The sequence below is a fragment of the Mustela erminea genome, chromosome 2 (assembly GCF_009829155.1).
Source record: "Mustela erminea isolate mMusErm1 chromosome 2, mMusErm1.Pri, whole genome shotgun sequence".
Taxonomy (NCBI): domain Eukaryota; kingdom Metazoa; phylum Chordata; class Mammalia; order Carnivora; family Mustelidae; genus Mustela; species Mustela erminea.
The window spans coordinates 127,543,166-127,560,109 of NC_045615.1; the positions used below are offsets into that span (position 1 = coordinate 127,543,166).

The 16,944-nt window shown below is 35.7% G+C and overlaps 1 protein-coding gene across 2 annotated transcripts in view; it reads left to right on the forward strand.

The window, feature by feature from the left end:
• The first annotated feature begins 956 nt into the window (after window positions 1–956).
• Window positions 957–16,944, forward strand: part of DTHD1 (death domain containing 1) — a 69,131-nt gene continuing 53,143 nt past the window's right edge. For both annotated transcript variants that reach the window (XM_032334060.1, XM_032334062.1), the window contains exons 1-6: window positions 957–1,089; window positions 2,089–2,401; window positions 4,621–5,236; window positions 9,010–9,337; window positions 11,920–12,099; window positions 13,399–13,643. In XM_032334060.1, coding sequence (XP_032189951.1) covers window positions 994–1,089; window positions 2,089–2,401; window positions 4,621–5,236; window positions 9,010–9,337; window positions 11,920–12,099; window positions 13,399–13,643 — 1,778 coding nt within the window. In that variant the 5' untranslated portion in view covers window positions 957–993. The remainder of the gene's footprint in view (window positions 1,090–2,088; window positions 2,402–4,620; window positions 5,237–9,009; window positions 9,338–11,919; window positions 12,100–13,398; window positions 13,644–16,944) is intronic.

Consider the following 16,944-nt stretch of genomic DNA (forward strand, 5'->3'; position numbering starts at 1 on the left):
TCCTCCCTCTTGGGTCTCTACCATCTTGACCATCGTAGTGCAGCATTGGTCATATTTCAGCTTGGTTTAAAAATATTTAATGTCTCCCTTTTGCCTACCAAACAAAATTCCAACATTCTCTTCCTGATTCTTCTTAATTATCAGAGTCTTGTCATTTCCTCTGACTCCTTATTGAATCCTCCCCTAAAGCCATGCTTTCCCATTTTTGATCACACTGGGTCATTTCATGCCTTTATACCTTTGTTCGTGTGATAATTTCCTATGCTGGAATGTGCCTTTTCTCTATTGTCTAGCCTACTCAAATCCAGATTGTCCTTTACCTCCTAATCCAGACAGTTCCCAGGCCTCTAATTGGAATTATTTTGATACACCTCAAAGCTTCCACGATCTTTCTATTTCTGCTTTTGCGCTACCTCCCAGCACAGGCTGAGCTGCATTTTCATAGTATGTTATGTGTCTGCCTCTCTCCCAAGTCCTAAAAGACCCCATTCCCAGCCCACAGCTTGTGGGCAGTAAATGCAGTAAATGCTCTCTTATCAGGCAAGAACAGTAAATGCTATAGAAAGTTTTCAGAAATGACACTGAATTAAAGCCATTATATATACTAATACCAATAACTAAATACTTATTTCAGGAGTTAAAGGAAAAGGGAAGAAAACAAGAGTAAAGAAAATTGAACAAGAAAATGTTTAGTGTTCAGAAGAAGGTGTAAAATTTTAAAACAATGTGACCCATGATGTGGTCTGAACTTGTATCTCCAAAAAAATCACCTCTTTGGTGAACAGGGGTTCACTGCGCCCCTACTTCTGCACAAACTTGGTACCTCGCTGCATACTTCTCCTTTCCTTTCCTCGAAGGCTCTTCAAACCACAGGCAGCTGGGACAGTATTTAGGCCTGTGATATCATTCCTTATTTATTCACTGGGTTTTGTCTCCCTGTCTTGTCTTCTAGGTATCAGGAGTGTGGCTCTAAGAATTCCCCAGTTAGATGAGATGATGCAATGGCTGTGGAAAGCAGCAGTCTGGCTCTGCTCTGGAAAGCTTTCACTTCACCAAGTACTTCTGAGAGAACATGTGTCTGTATGGAAGGTACTGCCCTGTCCCTTGGGTGCTGTGTTCTCTCTTATTAGGAGAGGGGAGTGGGACTGGATGGGAGGAAGCAGGCTGTCCTGGGTTCTCCCCACAGCACCTACCCAAGGTTCTCCTGTATCATGTCCTGTGTTGCAATGGCCTCATGCGTAATTGCCAACTGTAAGGCCAGTGGTAATGAGAACTTGTTGCATTTGATTTTTAATTATACAGGGTGCAGAGTCCTTACTAGTTCAGAGAGAGTCACCCTTTGGGTTTGCTTTATTTTAGGGAAGGGGCATTTTATCTAATTAGAGAGAAAGTATCACAGAGTTAAGAGTCCAAGCATCTATCTCAATCATACTGCAGATTTCCCCTATAGGAAGGTACTAATTAGATCTTCCCCAACCGATGCCAATAGACTTGCTCCAGCAGAGAAATCTTTTCTTAAGTCTTTATTATAAAAAAAATTATAAATATATGCTAATTAGAGAGACTCGTAATGACCTTGCTTATAACCATGTCCAGCTTCAACAAGTAAGTAGCAACCCATCTTAATTCATCTGCACACCACTCCCACTCTCCCAGATTGTTTGGCAGCAATTCGAATGTCATATTACTTCATCCATAAGTATTTTGAAATATCACATAGGAATCTTGTTGGCGATATTGTTAAACAGTTTACCTTTGATTAATAGTTCTCATCCTGCCACAGAATCTTTATTTTGTTGCCTCCAAACTTGAAAGGCTTACAGGGCTTCCCATATATATATTGAATGTGTAATTCTTACATGGCAAGTGGAATGGTGTGAGCTAGTTCTATTCCTGTGATTAATCTATTCTGTACACAGTGGCACCCAGGGTGTGGGAACACCCCTCCTTGGTCACCTAGTAACTTTTCACTGGTCAACAAGAAGCTGAATAAACTATTATATTGCAAGAAAGTGCTTGGCTGGCTCACTTGGATCATCTCCTAGATTTGAAGCACTATCGCCAAGTTTGAATTTGCTAAACCTTTAGGCTTTGCTGGCAGAAAAGAAGCATTCCACTCCTAGAGCATACATGGATTCAGAGGACATGGGCTCAGGCAAACTAGGAAAAATACTGAAGCAGATTTGGAGACAAAACCTGATGCTACAACAGGCCCTCCTGGGTGAGAACCCTGGTGAAGGGTCTGGCGGGGCCACTTGGATAGCTACAGTGGTCTTTCTGGGTCAGGAGCTCAGTGGGGCCCTTCACCAACTCTTGGAACACGCTGCAGGCACTCTGCTCTCTACCTGCCAGCAGCTGTATGCACTGCTCGACAAGGAGAATCAATGTATCCGGAGACAAGGCAAGTATTTCTTTGATTTATTCTTTCTCTAAGAAATGTTGGTAGGGTAGGGCGCCTGGGTGGCTCAGTGGGTTAAGCCGCTGCCTTCGGCTCAGGTCATGATCTCAGGGTCCTGGGATCGAGTCCCGCATTAGGCTCTCTGATCAGCAGGGAGCCTGCTTCCTCCTCTCTCTCTCTCTGCCTGCCTCTCTGCCTACTTGTGATCTCTCTCTGTCAAATAAATAAATAAAATCTTAAAAAAAAAAAAAAAAGAAAAGAAATGTTGGTAGGGTAGTCGCATTGAGAAGTACAAAGGAGCATGCAAAGAAGGCTAAGACGGAGACTTGTCCACAAAGGACCAACAATATATTAGGGGAAATCAGGTAAGACAAATGCACAATAATGCAAGGGACATTAAGCCCAGTCCCATTAAAGACATACAAAGGAAGTCCATTAAGACTTCACAAGCAGGCAAGATTCCATTTTCAGAGTGGGAAATAGGGAACTTTGCTGGACCAGATGCTGTATTTAAACTGAAGCTTAAGGAATGAATTGGATTTACGCAGCTGGAAATTACGAATCTTGAAAGAGCATTCCAGGCATGGTTATTATTAACAGGATCCAAGATTAAAGGTACGAAAACATCCCTAGTTTGAGGTAGAACAAGCAGTTTTTCTAGATTGGAATATGATATTCTATGTGTAGAATTACTTGCGTTCGAAACCATTATTGCAAAAACACTAGAAAGACTGGGCTGCGCTGAGCTATAGAATTGGATCTCCCTCCCACACATACAAAGAGGGGAGCAGATTCTTGGAATAGTCCCCATTGGGTATAACGGATGCTGAGAAGTATGGCAGGAAGAATACTGTGTCTGATAAATATGATCTCAGACAACCACAGTTACTCTAGATAAAAAGATGGGTGTTATCATGAAATCCAATTCTAAATAATACAGTGTCAAAGCAAGTGCGTAAGTCTTATCAATCAGGAATCCAGGGGATAATGTTAAGAAATTATCTAGGGGGCAGTTGGTAGGCATTAGGGAAATTTGCCCAAAGGCAGCATGACCCAGAAAACAGCATCTGGAGCTTGTAGCCAGGACTCCAGTCTCTGGAGAAAATTGAACAAGGTCCCAGGCAACATATTGAGACAAATACTTATTCATGGAAAATGACAAGGACACTGCTTCTAGAAGAGGAAAATAAAATAAAGACAGTCTTAGGTACAAGACAAAAAAAAAAAAAAGCACAAGTTGTCAGATTGGAGCCCAAAGATAAACCCAGACTCGTCAAAAGATGATTTAATGATGATTCTTAAAGTACTGACCTATGGGGCTATAAATTACATATTCCTTAGTTCAGAATTGAATTCTAAAGATTGGAGAGTTGCTAAGCCTGCAAGAAGTGGTCAGATGACTTCAGCTGTGAGCTGTAACCTCAGAGAAAGGATGGACAAAGACGAGAATGAAAGGACATGGGGAAGAAGTGAGAGACCATATCAGATCACATCCTGGGGAGGGTCTACATCAGCATGAAGAGGTTTGACTTGGTTTAGCAGCCTCTGAGTAGCCAGTGCATGTTCTCATCAGAGACTCAGAACCTGTACAGTTGGAGCTATTTTTTGGAAGGCCAATTTGAAAATCGTAAATGATCACAGGCTCAGCAGGAGGAATAGTGTAAACAGAACTTAATTCCTACAGCAGCCAACAAAGCACCTTATAAAATGTAACATCTGTGCCAGTAGAAATAGTGTAGCTGTGGTATGCCGGCTACCCAAGTCTCATCCAAAGTGTTTTGCTAAATTTTACGCAAATAATTATAAGTGGGTCATTGATAAATGATATAGTACATTCGAAGGAGAAGAACAATTCTCAAAATCATACTAAATCATCAAGGAATTATTGAGAAAGATGTTGATTTCAATTGAAGAGTTTTATGGATGTGATGGGGTCATTGTGTCTGCCTTAAACATTCAAAGCATTTTTATGAGCAGGAGGGATTAGACTTACTCTTTGCCACTACAGTAAGAAGCAATTTGTCCCCAATTCCTAAGTATGTTAAAAGAGTGACAGTTGTGCAAATGACTTGTCTTTCAAGAGGGAGGTGGGTTTAAATGCCTGGTAAGGGTCTTGATAGGTGTCTAAGGTTATCTTGCCATACCTCATTAGATGTCAGTGGAGAAATATAATTTGATTCAGTTTTGTATTTTGTTCTCTTTATGTATCTGTGTGTGTGCAGAAATCTCTACTTTCATAGACTGTCTCATGAAAATAAACGAATATTTGGGGAGCACTGCTACACTTCTAAAGAAAGAAGAAAAGGAGATGTGTAATTTATGCGGCATGCATGATGAATGTACCCCACTGCAGACAATGTCCACCATTCACGATATCAAAGCAGCAGACATTGCTGCAAGAGGGCAACAAAATGTCATAGAAACAGCTACTGTTTCTCCCACAAATGAAGAGCAAAGTCCTTATACAAACCAGGTCCAGTTAAAAAAAAATAAAGCACATATGAGTTCAGAATCAGTGGGGGAAAAAAACAATACCTCATTGAATGGAGATGTAACAGAGCTAGGGGAGTCACAGAACAAAATGTTCCCTGATAATGATGAAAATGAAGACGATGAACAAACAGTACACATGACTGTTGAGAACATAAATGGCAACAGGGAAGAGATGCATGACATAATCCAGACAACAGAAAGAGAAATTCAAGAGACCTCAGAGAGCCAAAGAGAAGAGATTACCGCATCCTCAATAACATGTGATATCTCCAGCAAGTATCAGAATAATCTTCTTTCCAATGATTCAGAGAGTCTAAAGCAAAAGAATAACATAATGGAAAAGGAGTAAGTAAATGTAAAGTAGAGGTACTTGTATATCCCTGGTGATAAGCATGTTTCTGTAGTTATTATACATAATATTTATATATGATGATTTTATTTTTCCATTTCAGATCTCCAAAATATATTGTAAATCAATAATTCTGTTTAAATTATCCCTGGTAAAGTTATGTGACTGCTATTACCAATATTATTTAAAATTTTAGGAAACAAACATTAAACGTTTCTTTAAAGGAAGAGGATTCCACTATAGAAGAAAGTCATTTAAATGAACAATTGTCCAGAACATGAACGCTCTTCTAAATCACTACCCTTTCAATTATAATAAGAAAAAAACTAGGAAGCTGTGGAAAGTTCAGATACTAGGAAAACATTTTCTAGCCTCAGATTTATTTTAGCTGTATCCTCAAATAAATTCTCACGTTTATTTTATTTATAAATTATCATAAATTCTTAACCTGTGTCTGTAGATTCTAGGGGGCATGAGTAAGCTTTAGGCAGTTTTTAAAACCGAGTGTATGGTTTCATATTTATTTTATTTCCTTAGAGATGATACAGAGCCTTTACCAGATTCTCAAAGAGCCCCTGACTTCAAAAAAAAAAAAAGTTGAAATTGACAGATATGCTTTATCAATTATTTCCCTTAAACAAGGGGATAATCATCCCTATTTGTCCAAATAAAATAAAATATTCACAGCCAAAGTTTTCCTGCAAAGATCACACTCTTAGAAGACAATGGGGAGTAATGAAAAGAATCATTGCTTTGGGAATCAGATGGACTTAAATTTTATCTCTTTATTTATTTATTTATTTATTTTTAAAAACATGCTAGTTTTGTGATCCTGCTCAACTTGCTTCATTTTTCAGTCCTATTTTCTTCTTTTCAGAAATAACATATACTTCCTGGGTATATTTGGTAAGGTCAAATGAGAAAGTCACATAAAGAGCCTAGCACCACACTCCTTTGCAGATGTTCATGCTGAGTGGATTGTGAGTGTGCAATTGATTTCACTCTCAACAACCCTCACTTTCTCTACTTCCCACGTGCTTCCAACCTTCACTTAACCGCTCTCTGCCATGACATAAGACATATGATGCTCTTTTCAGGTGTACGGTACAATTTCCAGGGCAACACCACAACTGAGTCTTCAATCTCAAGCAACTCATTTTGCTATTTTGACCTTATTTATCTCATCAATAAAACGAAGAGGTTGAGTTAGGTCAGCTGTGAGGTTCCTACAGGGCTGAGAATCTAATGAATTTTATCATGGAAGTACATTCAGAGCTTGATAGACCCCATAGCTTTAAAGAATTACTGCCCCTGCAAAAGAGGTACTTAAATTAGTAAATACGTAGTTGCCCATATCACTTGAGAAAAAATTAACACTTCATATTCTCACATTCAGAAATGACTCAAAGCATCAGCTAATGAGTCACAGCTGAACCACTCCCTCTAACACCTCCCTTAGGTGTTCCCTCCTTGGTGATTTCCTCTTTGTAGCACCCAAACCGATTGTGCTTGGCTTGCGTTATTTATAAAGATGACGAGTCCTTTCAATCCTTCAGGCTAGGAAGCCATCAGGCCACTTAAAATATGTGTATCATAAACAAAACCTCGCTGGGAATCTCTTGTGATTCCTCCCTGGATAGCTTTCTGTAAGAAACCTATCTCGTCTAGTGTCCTTGTCCTAGTGTGTACAGACTTAAAGGAAAACAAGAGTAACACAAACCAATCTGATTACTTTAGCTGCGGGACTAGGTCTCTTTGACTAAGGCTAGAGGAAACGGAAGTATTTATGGTTCTCTTTCCTCACCTCATCTGTGCTTTTAGTGCAGACAGTTTTCAAGGCACGGAAGAAAATTATTTTTGAAATTATACAAGGCTGGGTCACTGTATTCTCTATTCTCTATTAAACAATTCAGAAATTATTTCTCATTTTTTTGAAGTACCATCATTAGAGAATATACAAACAAACGAATGTACTGGGTAATTTTTCTTCCAACTTTACAGGTTCAGAATTATAAATATAAATAAATAAATCTCTGCAATTTCAACGTTTTTTAAAAAATATCTATGTTAGAGGGCATTATAAAATTCAGTTCACTAAGAATTGAAAAATAGTTAAAACCTGTTTATACTACAAGTGGGTATTAGTGCGCTATTTTGTATTGATCTTCTCATTGACATTGCCAATATTTTAGCCATTTCACTGACAAGAAATGAAAAGTAGAAAGAAGAGGAGAAACTCAAGCTGGTAATTTTAATATAGAGATGTAATTTATTGAGCATGAAATTTATGCTAACCCCCTATTATAAGAAGTTTAAATATTTTATCTCATTCCTTCTTCAGACTATTCTGAATTAGGTATTAGTTTCAGTTTGTAATGAATAAAGAAGCCAGTGGTTTGGAATGATTTGAGGATATTTTATCAGAGTTTGGGCTTTTGTGCTAAATATAGATGGATTCAATTATTGATTCTATAGATCTACCATCAGTGTAATTTTCAACAAGTGAAATTTTCTAAGCCTGGTTTCCCTATCTGTAAAAGGTGTAAAAAAGTTCCTGTCTGACTCCCTAGTGAGGGTTAAATGAAATAATGTGGTGGCACCTGACTGACTCGCTCAGTAGAGCATGCAAACCGTAATCTGGGGGTTGCAAGTTTGAGCACCATGTCAGAAAGAGAGATTACTGAAAAATAACAAAATTAAAAAAAAAAAAAGAAATAATGCATAACCTAAAATCTGGTCCATAGAGATAGCTAAAATATTGGCTATTTTCATAATAATTATTGATGTATAAAGTCAAACAAATAATGACTGATCTCAAATTTCAATCAAATGTTTAAGACCCTAAAACCTCTGGCAAAGGTGATGGTTATAAAAAGCAAGAGTACAAAAAATGGTCAAAATAAACTTTTGGATCAATTCTTCAAGGATTGTAAATATTTTGCTTCTAATTTTAATAGTTAATGATATGTTCACAGTACTTTTGTACCTTTCTTGGGTTTTCTAAAAAACATAATAAACATCATTTGATATAATGCGTTTGGATAATTCCAATACCAGATATGTATTTATCCCCTTTCCTCAAAATTCAGTTAATGATTCAGGTATTAGTACTTGGTTTTTCAAGAAGCATTAACAATCTTCAGATTCATATTGTAAAATGAACAAAATGGAGAAATCAACCACTTAAATAATAATAGTAATGTCAATAGTAATAATAGTTCATATATATAATACCTACTATGTTTTAAGCATAGCTTTTTAATTACTTAACATATACTAGTTTATTTAATTCTCACAGCCTTCTTATGAGACAGGTATTGTTTTATTATAATTTTGCAGTCGAATAAACTAAGGCACAGAGAGTCTGAGTACCTTGCTAAAGGTTGAACAGTCAGTAAGTGGAAAAGTTGGGATTCACAGGAAGACAATGTGGCTCTAGAGCTTGAACTTATTTATATATTTGTTTTATATTTTATTTTAATTTTTAAAATTTTTTAATTCAAATTATAGTTAGTTAACATATAGGGTAATATTGGTTTCAGGACTAGAATTTAGTGACTCAGGACTAGAATTTAGTGACTCATCAGTTACTTAAAACACTCAGTGCTCATCACAAGTGCCCTTCTTAACACCCATCTCCCATTTAAGCCCACCCCCTGCTCACCTCTCTCCATTAACCTGTTTGTTCTCTACAATTAAGAGTTTCTTATGGCATTTAGCCATAATAATACATAAGTAATTGGAAAAATTGTTTATTTTTTTCCTGCAGGTATTTTGATATGCTGAGTAATACCAGCCCCCAAGTGTCTTGTTACATTACGGCACCATCATATATTCTACAACATCTAGAATGCCGGATAGTTAACAGCATGAGTTCTTTAATAGTGAGCGATAGTGAAGAGTTGGTCAGTAATGTCATCGCTGTTGAATGTTCAGATATGGAAAAAAAAATTCCATTTCCAATATGCATTGCAATTCCATTTACTGCACGTTACAGGGGAAATTACAGAGACATCATGGTGAAAATGTCTGACATAAACCTTCAATCAAGTTACCTAACCCCAAATTCACTGGAAGGAATGAGAGGAAGTTATAAGGTTGGTAAATCCTTGGCTACATCTACTTTTGCTGTTCGACTCCTTTACTAAATATTACTCGGACTACCAAATTGTGTGTATCTATAATTACCCCATTGGTAAAAAATGGAAGGGTTAATTAGATTAACACCAGTGAGTCCACAAACTTTTTGCTATCTTTTTATCTTTATGGTCAAAGAGCAGAAATCTTCCGCCAAACTTAAGAATGAAGAACTTGGGTCTAGGACCCAGCAACTGTTGTGTTTTCACCTGGGAAACAAAATCAAAATCATGGCTTAATTAGCTTCATGCCTTAGACTACCAATAGACTAACATTTAAATGTGATGGACTCTGTCTAAATTTAAGAATGTTGGAATCCCCAGATAATACTAGCTTTATTTTTTATCATTCATGAGTTGGGAAAATATGTTAAAAAAAAAAAAAAGATGAACAATTGTGTGTGTGTGTTCCTTGAAATAGTTTTTAAGTCTATAAATTGTGTTTTGTTTATACACAGAAGACAGTATATGTGGTAGTTAGGATGTGGTTGTGGAGGAAGATAAGCTGGGTTTGAAATCTGGTTCCTGTACTTCCGTGCTATGTTGGTGTGGGTATATTATGTAACCTTTCCATGACTTAATTTCTTTATCTGAAAAATGAATACAATATTAGTTCCACCTGATAGGGTCATAGGGATTAAATGAATAAATGCACATATAGAGATAAAAGGAAGCTTATAAACACGTGTTAGTAGTTAATAAATTACCATTTTTCATGGTCAACTTATTGTAGTAACTCTGAGTTTCTCTATGGTCACAAATTCATATGTTTTGAAGACAGGCTATATAAGTTATTAAACTCAGCATAGAGTTGATGGGAACTAAGGTTAAAGATTCTTCTGTGGACCACTGAATTTATTTTTAAACAGAATATTTGACCTTTTAGCTTTATGAAAATTGTTATTATTTGAAAAAAAAGGGCAAGGAATAAATATTTAAAATTCCACTAAATAAGAAATGCTTTATAATATATCTCTTCTTCTGATTTTTGTCTTTTCTGAGTTACAAACAAGGTTATAGAGTAGAATATGAAAGTGAATCCTGTTCTAATTATTTATTCCAATTCATGTCACTAGCATATTTTATATTTAGTCCAGGAAGACTGTATGTCTAATAGTCTGGTCTGCATTGCCCTTGACTGTGGCTTTTTAATCTTAAGCAGTCTGTGTGACTGTCATTATAAAAGCAAAAATGGTTGACACTGCCTGGGACTTTCACAAAATGGACAGCAAGATATTTTGTAAATGGATCATAAGAGCAAGAAGGAAAACAAAATAAGAGGACCATTGTCTACTGGAAAATATAAAAGCATATACTTTTTATAGTTTTCTAATGGTAGTTATCCCTATTTTTAGCTCAAAAATTTTTAAACTCTGGATTGCCTCCAAAATTTTGTGTGGTTCCTAGGACATTTAAGAATTCTAATTCTGGAGTCAGATAAACAAACCATCATCAGAATTCTGTTCCTGACACTCCCCTGCTTAAAAACACTTCCGGTTCCCAGCATCTGCCAAGTAGGCTCTGAATGCACAACCCACTATCAGTTCCGGGAAGACTTTTTTTCTTACCTCTCACCATTTTCCCTTCAGCCAATCAACTACATTCATCACACCCTGAATTTTCCCAAGGACGGATTCATGAAGTGATATTGTGAAATGTCTTCCTTAGTTTTCAAATGACAGATTATTCTCCATTGCTCCATTGTGACTGTCCCTGAAACGTGTGTGTGTGTGTGTGTGTGTGTGTGTGTGTGTGTGTGTGTGTGTGTCTGCATGATTATCCACTCAGGCTGGGGCGGAGCCAGGCTGGGGCGGAGCCAGGCTGGTGTCTGGGGAGACATGAATAGACCAAATGACTTTTAAATCTTCCTCTTCATTTTTAAGCTTTGGTGAGTATATGAGTAGATAATTTTGTTTTCCTTTATGTACTCAGTTCCTTTTCTGTGTGATAAAAAAGCTTGAATATGTGCCTGCATAGATGCATTACAAATTTAAATGTCACGATGTAAAAATGAAACACCAATATCTATTTTCAGTCATTTGTTCCACTGCATGGAGAGAAACAGAGAAAATGAATTTACTAAGAGACTGTGAATTGTCAGAAGGAAGAATTTGCTGACAGAACAGGTGCTCTAGCTTTTGCATAAACTACCCAAATGATGACGTTTGGGATTCCCTAAAACAGTGTTCAATTTTCTAGATAAAGACCAATATTTAAAGTTTATTCTGATAAATGAAGAGAGGATTCCAAAAATAGTTAATATTTGTGAAAACACTACTTGTGATTGTCCATTCACTATACATTTTGGGGGGGATTTAATTTAAATTTTAAAAATATATTTAATTCTCTCTTTTCTGTCATGTAGTTCAAATTTGAGAAACTAATATCTACCTCTGCTTCATCTCATGAGATGACCACCCTTCAGAGTTAATGTAATCTTTCCCAACTGTGGGAGATTACAGGGATAGCAGATAGAGTATGTACAGCAGATACTCCCAGAACTGTGCTGTGTTAATGTACTTTCATGTCCTCAATCGATACAGGGGACCTGTGCTGAAGTGAAAGTGTACAAGTTGGGTATCTTTTCTGTTGTGTCCTGTTTAAAGAAAGAGTCCTTCACAGTAACAAAGAAAGGCCTTACTCTTAAGCCAAGCATGGATTCCCGAGTGTCCTTAAATTATCCTCCAGGAGTTTTCAGCTCACCAGTGCTGGTACAATTAAAGGTAAACATTAAAAACTGGTCAGTTTCGGGGTGCCTGGGTGGCTCAGTGGGTTAAGCCTCTGCCTTTGTCTCAGGACATGATCTCAGGGTTCTGGAATCAAGCCCCGAATCAGTCTCTCTGCTCAGCGGGGAGCCTGCTTCCTCCTCTCTCTCTCTCTACCTGCCTCTCTGCCTTCTTGTGATCTCTGTCTGCCAAATAAGTAAATAAAATCTTAAAAAAAAAAAAAAAACCTGGTCAGTTTCTTTTCATAGATTTTGTGGGTCAGTAAACATGATCCAAAAAGGCTAAAAAAGACACAGCTTTTTATTATACCAGTAAATGAATTCTTCTCTTACTTCTAATGACCTAATATACAGTGTTATTAGTGATAAAGTGATAATTTAGAGCATAGCGAATCTCATTCTGAAATAAATCCCTGCTGTATTTGAAAACTTTCTTAGCTACGTGAGTGTTTGTGTGTCTCCTTCATGTTATTTATTGACAAAAATATATGTTGAGTATCTATGATAAAACTGATGCCAGACATTGGGACATTTATGAGTCAAGATTTGCATCTGAGAGGATGACAAACAGGAGGCTAATCAATGAAAATATTTATAATTCTGAATATTTCATTATACTTAATTATAAAACAACCCTTTTTTGAAATGAGGATTTAAAATATACAAACACTATTTGCAAGGTATACACAAGATGTAATGGAACGTGGTTGCCCATTTTAGAAGATACACTTTCTCTGTATTTCCTGTTCTTACAGCCTGACTCTTCCTTCCCCCTTGCTTGCCTGTTTCTCCCAGTTATTGTAAGTGGTTTGCAAGAAAGAAAAAGTAAGGAAAAAACCATATGATGAGCAATTTACTCGTAGATATTTTCCATAAACTTGAAATTTTAGAATCATGCTAGCTATTTTTATTAGCCATTCTTATGTGAGAGGAAACAAATAAATATAGTCTTGTTTTTCTAGTTTCTGAAGATCACTTGATCTAACAACAGTTCTAATTAGAAATTATGTAAAATGTCTATTTTGTTTTCTAGGTCATTTTGTTGCCTACAATTAAGAGTGTTTCTCAGTTATTTATAACATAGGATAGGGAACCTAGATTTCAGAAAGACTTTGTAAAAAGGGGACCAAATGCTGTGTTTTTTATAAATTAATGCAGTGTTGATTCTATCAACACTGCACAAGGAAGTATATAAAACTAGGTTCTATCAAATTTTCAGAAAATTGGTTTAGTAATGTATGGATACTTTGCATCTTTTGTTATTAAAATATATGAATATATGTATTATTTTGTATAGGTTCAGCCAGTTGACCCATCCTTGGTGGCATATCTAAAAACACAGCAAGATACTTCTTACCCGGTAGTATCCACAAGCCCTCTGATCCATGTTAAGCACCCATCAATACATCCTTTCCAGAAGCCAGTCACTGTATTCCTACCTTGTGCTCCACACCCTGATAAAAAGACCCTTGGGTCTGAGATAGATCTTAAAAGAACAGCTAGTGCCACCACCAATAGGATCATACCTTTATACCTCAACCGGTAAGTTAAATCTTACTATCTCTGACTTGATGATAAACAAAGAAATGTAAATAATTGAAAAATGTAATTTTATGTCACATATTTAAATATCAATATTAAAATATTATGAAACATTTTGAGGTGCCTGGGTGGCTCAGTGGGTTAAGCCTCTGCCTCTGGCTTGGGTGGTGATCTCGGGGTCCTGGGATCCAGTCCCGCATCTGACTCTGCTCAGCAGGGAACCTGCTTCCCCCCCACCCCCAACTGCCTGCCTCTCTGCCTACTTGTGATCTCTTTTGGTCAAATAAAAAAATACATAAAAATCTTGAAAAAAATATTATGAAACATTTTAATATAGAAATAAAATACTGTGGATTCATAAAAGGTAATAGTTTTAGCTGTAACATGCCCAAATGTGTGCTATGTGATAAGGCTGATACAGAGGAAGTAAAATTAAATCTTGCTTTCAAAGAAGTTATGATATGGTTGATTATAAAGATGTGGTATAGTGATTTTAATTTCTATATTTAAGAGTGTTCTGTAAATGTCAGAAAAGAATTAACCTGAACCTTTCCAAAGCAAATTAAATTTGAGTCTCTTTTTCCATATAGGTAGATTCTTTCCTAATTTTTTAATTAAAATCCCCACTGATAAGAAAAATACACATATTGAGTTACTAGCCAGAAATGAAATTCAAAAGGACAGGTTAGCAACAAATAGGATACACACAGAATAATCCTGATCTTAATTTTTATCCTTTCATTTAATACTTATTTTCTTTTCCTAATGAAAAATGTAGAAGGGAATTTCCTACTCTTCAGTTCTGAAGGAAAAGGGTTTTGTTTTCCTCTGAAAAACTGGAAGAGGGAGAAACAACTTCAGACACTTAATTGAAATGCTAACTACTATTCATTAAGAAGCTTCTGTGTGCCAGGATTCCTGTGTATATCTTCTTATCCAATCTACCCACCATCTTATTTTCATTTTATTAGAGAGAAGATTGAAACTCAGTATGCGTAAGAACTTGTACAAGTATCTGTATCTACTAAGTGGTGCAATCTTGGATGCACCCACATATCTCTAGATCTACTCATGACTCTGAGTAGCTATCATTTATTTAGTTTGAGGCTGCAAGGCTGGAAATTAAGAAGAGGATTATTTGTCCTTTCCCACCATGTTTACAATTTAGGGTACTGGCAATAGTAAAACATCAGGTTATGGCTGGGAGAAGAAATTAAACTTTCCCTCATGTTAGATCAGTGAGAGAGGGCATAAAAATATATATGTGGTCCAGTGATACATACTTTTGCTACTTGAGAAATATATATATTAATATATAAATATAATAATTATTATATAATAAATATAATATTTAATAATTTATGTAATAAATATAATATATAATAAATATAATTATATTTATATTCTCTATATATGCATATATATATGTGTGTGTATATATATATATATATATATATATACAGTTGTAGTTTAGTTAATCCACATTCCTGTGTATCATGGTAAATTAAAGTAACCTGGAGCTTCCAATTTAAAATGTACAGGCTAATAGATTAAGACATTGTCTTTTAGACATTTCCTGAAATACGTATATATATATTCGTAAAGACAAGAACTTAATTCTTAAAATGGATTTTACCAGTAACCTGTTGCTAGAATCTGGTATTTCTACTGTATGTAGAGGATGGATGGCAAAGGATTGATAAAAAATAATTTGTGACTGATACATATTTTCCATCATCAAACAAAACCTCTCCATTTGTAAGAAAGATGATAGAAAAATAATTTGTCTGTCCTTGGTTCTCTATTCCCATAGTTTGAGAAATATAAATTTATCTCTGTAATACACAGACAATCATCTTTGGGAACTGATTACATCAGTGTTCCTTTGCTCCTCTTTTGCTATACTTCCTCATCCCTCAGAAATGACAGAGTAGAATGCAGAGAGAAATTAGAGACAGCATTTTTCATTGTCAAAACTGAAATTCCCCTAAGTATAGGGATAAGAATAGAGACAATAAGAGCCCTAGTAGAAATCATGCAGACGGTGGCGCATTTTCATACACTTAATTGATTCAAAACACTTAAAATCCAGTTATCCCAGGTAGGAAAAGATGACACGTGGTAATCCAGATAAATGATAGTCAGTAAAAGTGATTAGACACTGAAAATTGATTTCTAAATTATGCACATGGATCTGCTCTCCAGATCTAAATCTCTTAAAGAGATTCAAGTGGTTGCCAAAATGGAAGTGTGTGGATGAATATTTATTCAAGATTAAGGAAAAAAGCCCTACATGGTTTCTTAAGGGGGAGAAAAAAACTTAATACCAATCAAAAAGATTCCAAAAACAGAACAAAACCACAAAAATCAAATTATAGAAATAGGGAAGGAGAACATCGTCTTGACATTTCACAGTAACTTGAATAATGAGAATCCCAGTTCCCTGGAGAGTATTATGGGAATCTATTTTGGAAACTTAGTAGTATCCAGTAAGCAAAATTTCTGAGAGGCAGAAAGCCATCAGGATACACCAGAGCAAGATGAGGACACAGGATGAGATAGAAAGATAACAAGCAGAGATGAAAAGGGACCCAGGTATGATAAGGAATCATTTGAAGTGATGTCACCTAATAATTATGGTTACCATCAAAGGAACAACCAAAACAACCATAAAAGATGCAATAATCAAAGGCATAGTTGAATTTAATTTCTTGATGTTGATTAAAGCCTTGAGTTAGAAAGTGCTGATTGATTACTAGACACAATTATGAAAAAGAAAAAAAAGTAACAATGCTTACATAGGCATCACTTGGGAAATGGAAATGTACGTTTAAAGGAAACAATTCTGTAACAACCCATTTAGCAGAAACAGATTAAGTAAAAAAGAATAACATTAGTCTTGTCTCAGTCTCATTCATAAAAGCAAAAAGCAGAAAGGAAAAGTCGATATGGCAAAGGATAACCCAAACAAACAAGAAAACAGCATGGTGATATTAAAGGAAAAAGATGATTAAATAAAATAAGCAGTTACATTAAATAGATATAAATGGGTTAAACATAATCTATACTATTGTTCATCTTATACAAATCTCTAATACTTTTAATACCATCTATGCTATATTTGAGGTGATTTCCTTAGATTTGTCATGTATTTTATCATTTTTAAAATATTTTACTATTTTTTAAATCAGCTGTTTCAACCATTCATCTCACTCATTGTAATACTCATTTTTAAAAGGCTATTGCTTTATTTTAAAAATCATTTTTTCCACGATGCTTTGTTTTTCATTAAGCTTTCCAT